The sequence below is a fragment of the Pteropus alecto genome, unplaced genomic scaffold (assembly GCF_000325575.1).
Source record: "Pteropus alecto unplaced genomic scaffold, ASM32557v1 scaffold98, whole genome shotgun sequence".
In the NCBI taxonomy this organism is placed as follows: Eukaryota; Metazoa; Chordata; class Mammalia; order Chiroptera; family Pteropodidae; genus Pteropus; species Pteropus alecto.
This window is the reverse complement of record NW_006443570.1, coordinates 3,618,441-3,620,149: the sequence shown is the minus strand read 5'-3', so window position 1 is coordinate 3,620,149 and position 1,709 is coordinate 3,618,441. Positions and strand designations below refer to the sequence as shown.

General features: G+C 44.9%; 1 protein-coding gene across 1 annotated transcript in view; it reads left to right on the top strand.

The window, feature by feature from the left end:
• Nucleotides 1-1,709, top strand: part of MRPL10 (mitochondrial ribosomal protein L10) — a 5,986-nt gene that overhangs the window by 1,085 nt on the left and 3,192 nt on the right. Inside the window, exon 2 of the mRNA XM_006924741.3 lies at nt 824-993. Within this exon, the coding sequence (XP_006924803.1) occupies nt 824-993 (170 nt within the window). The remainder of the gene's footprint in view (nt 1-823; nt 994-1,709) is intronic.

The following is a 1,709-nucleotide window of genomic DNA, read 5'->3' as shown; positions in this document are numbered from 1 at the left end:
CTCTCCAGTGATGACAACAAACAAGAGCGGAGGGAAGGAAGACTTGTTTAGGGGAAGTTGTGAGCGTGGTGTAACTTTTTTTCTTTTTTGCTTCAAATCATGGGAAAAGGCTTCAGAGCAGTGCTTAGAGCAGTGGCTTTCAAACTTCACATGCATCAGCGTCCCCTGGAGAGCTTATTCAAACACTGCTAGGCTCCACTCCAGAGCTTCTGATTCAGTATGTCTAAGATGGAGCCTGAAAACTGGTATTTCTAAGAAATTCCTGGGTGCTGCTGATGTTGTTGATTGGGGCTGGAGGCCACTGATTTAGACCATGGGTTGGCAAATGATGGCAGTCACCATGTTTTATAAATAATGTTTATTGTAACTCAGCCACGTGTATTTGTTTACATATTATCTATGACAGCTTTCATGATACAGTGGCAGACTTGAGTAGTGGTGATAGAGACTGTTTGGCTCTTAAAATAGTTACTATTTGGCAATTTAAGAAAAAGTTTGCTCAACCCTCTCCCCCTCCTTTTTTAATGTGTTCAGAATATTTTCTCTGGTCTTCATCTTTACCCCTATCTCTGTGCATAAAGAAGTGCTAGAGAAATGAGAGCTTCAAAGGATCGAGCAACTGACCTAAAGTCACCCACTGAGAGAAGAGAAGGTTTGGGGATTCAGGATTTCTGGCAGGAAATTCTTCATCCTACTCTTGTGTTGAGTCTAGCTCTGTGAGCCAGGGTTGTCTCTGCCTAGAGGATGGGCTTTTTCTCCTTCTGGGACAGACAAAGGCCCCAGAAGGGGCTGCATCTCACTGCATTGCAATTTCTCCTCCTAGGCAGGCTGCCCACCCTCCAAACTGTCCGTCGTGGCTCCAAAGCTGTTACCCGCCACCGTCGCGTGATGCACTTTGAGCGGCAGAAGCTGATGGCTGTGACTGAGTATATCCCCCCCAAGCCTGCTGTCAATCCAAGATGCCTGACACCTCCTTCCAAGCCCCGCCAAGAGGTAAGGAGGAGACTGGGCATGTCACTTGGTGGTGTGATGGAGGATTAAAGTGATCTTGTCTCAGTGACCATAGTGAAGTAGGACTCTAGGATACAGTCATCCATGTTATTACTTCTTCACTTTGATTCCATGGCCCAGCTACTTTAAAATGAAATCTGTGCTTGATTTGGCATTGGTTATTTGGACTCTGCGGATTGGACGGGCTTTCTGAATTTTCTTCATTCTTGTGTCCAAAAATAAGTGTGTAAAAGCTATCCAAGCAGGTAGGGATAGGGAAGAGTATCTCTTTCCTGTCTTGAAGGACTTGAAGCTTCCACGTTTTCCTAGAGAAATAACAGGTATTCTGTTCTTGAAAAAGGACAGAAAGACCAGTGGGGATTTTGTGACTTTATGGTGGTTCCTTTTACTGCAGTATCTAATAAATTCTAGTTTCTAGTTGGCCACTGCTGCTTAAAGACTAGTTAGCTGTCCTCTCCTGCTAGAGTCTGGGAGATGGGAGGTGAGCAGCAACTGCAGCTTGAGAGATTTAGGTCAGATGTCAAACACTGATGCAAGAGGTGATGAGTCATTCAGCAGAGATTCCTCAAAGACTAATGGCTGGGTAGAACCTACGCACCTGGGTTTTCTCCCTGTGAAAGCAAAGAGCTATCTGAAATGAGCCCTGAAGAATCAGCCTGTCGAGTACTTGACAAACTATGTTTCAATGTCGATCTCTT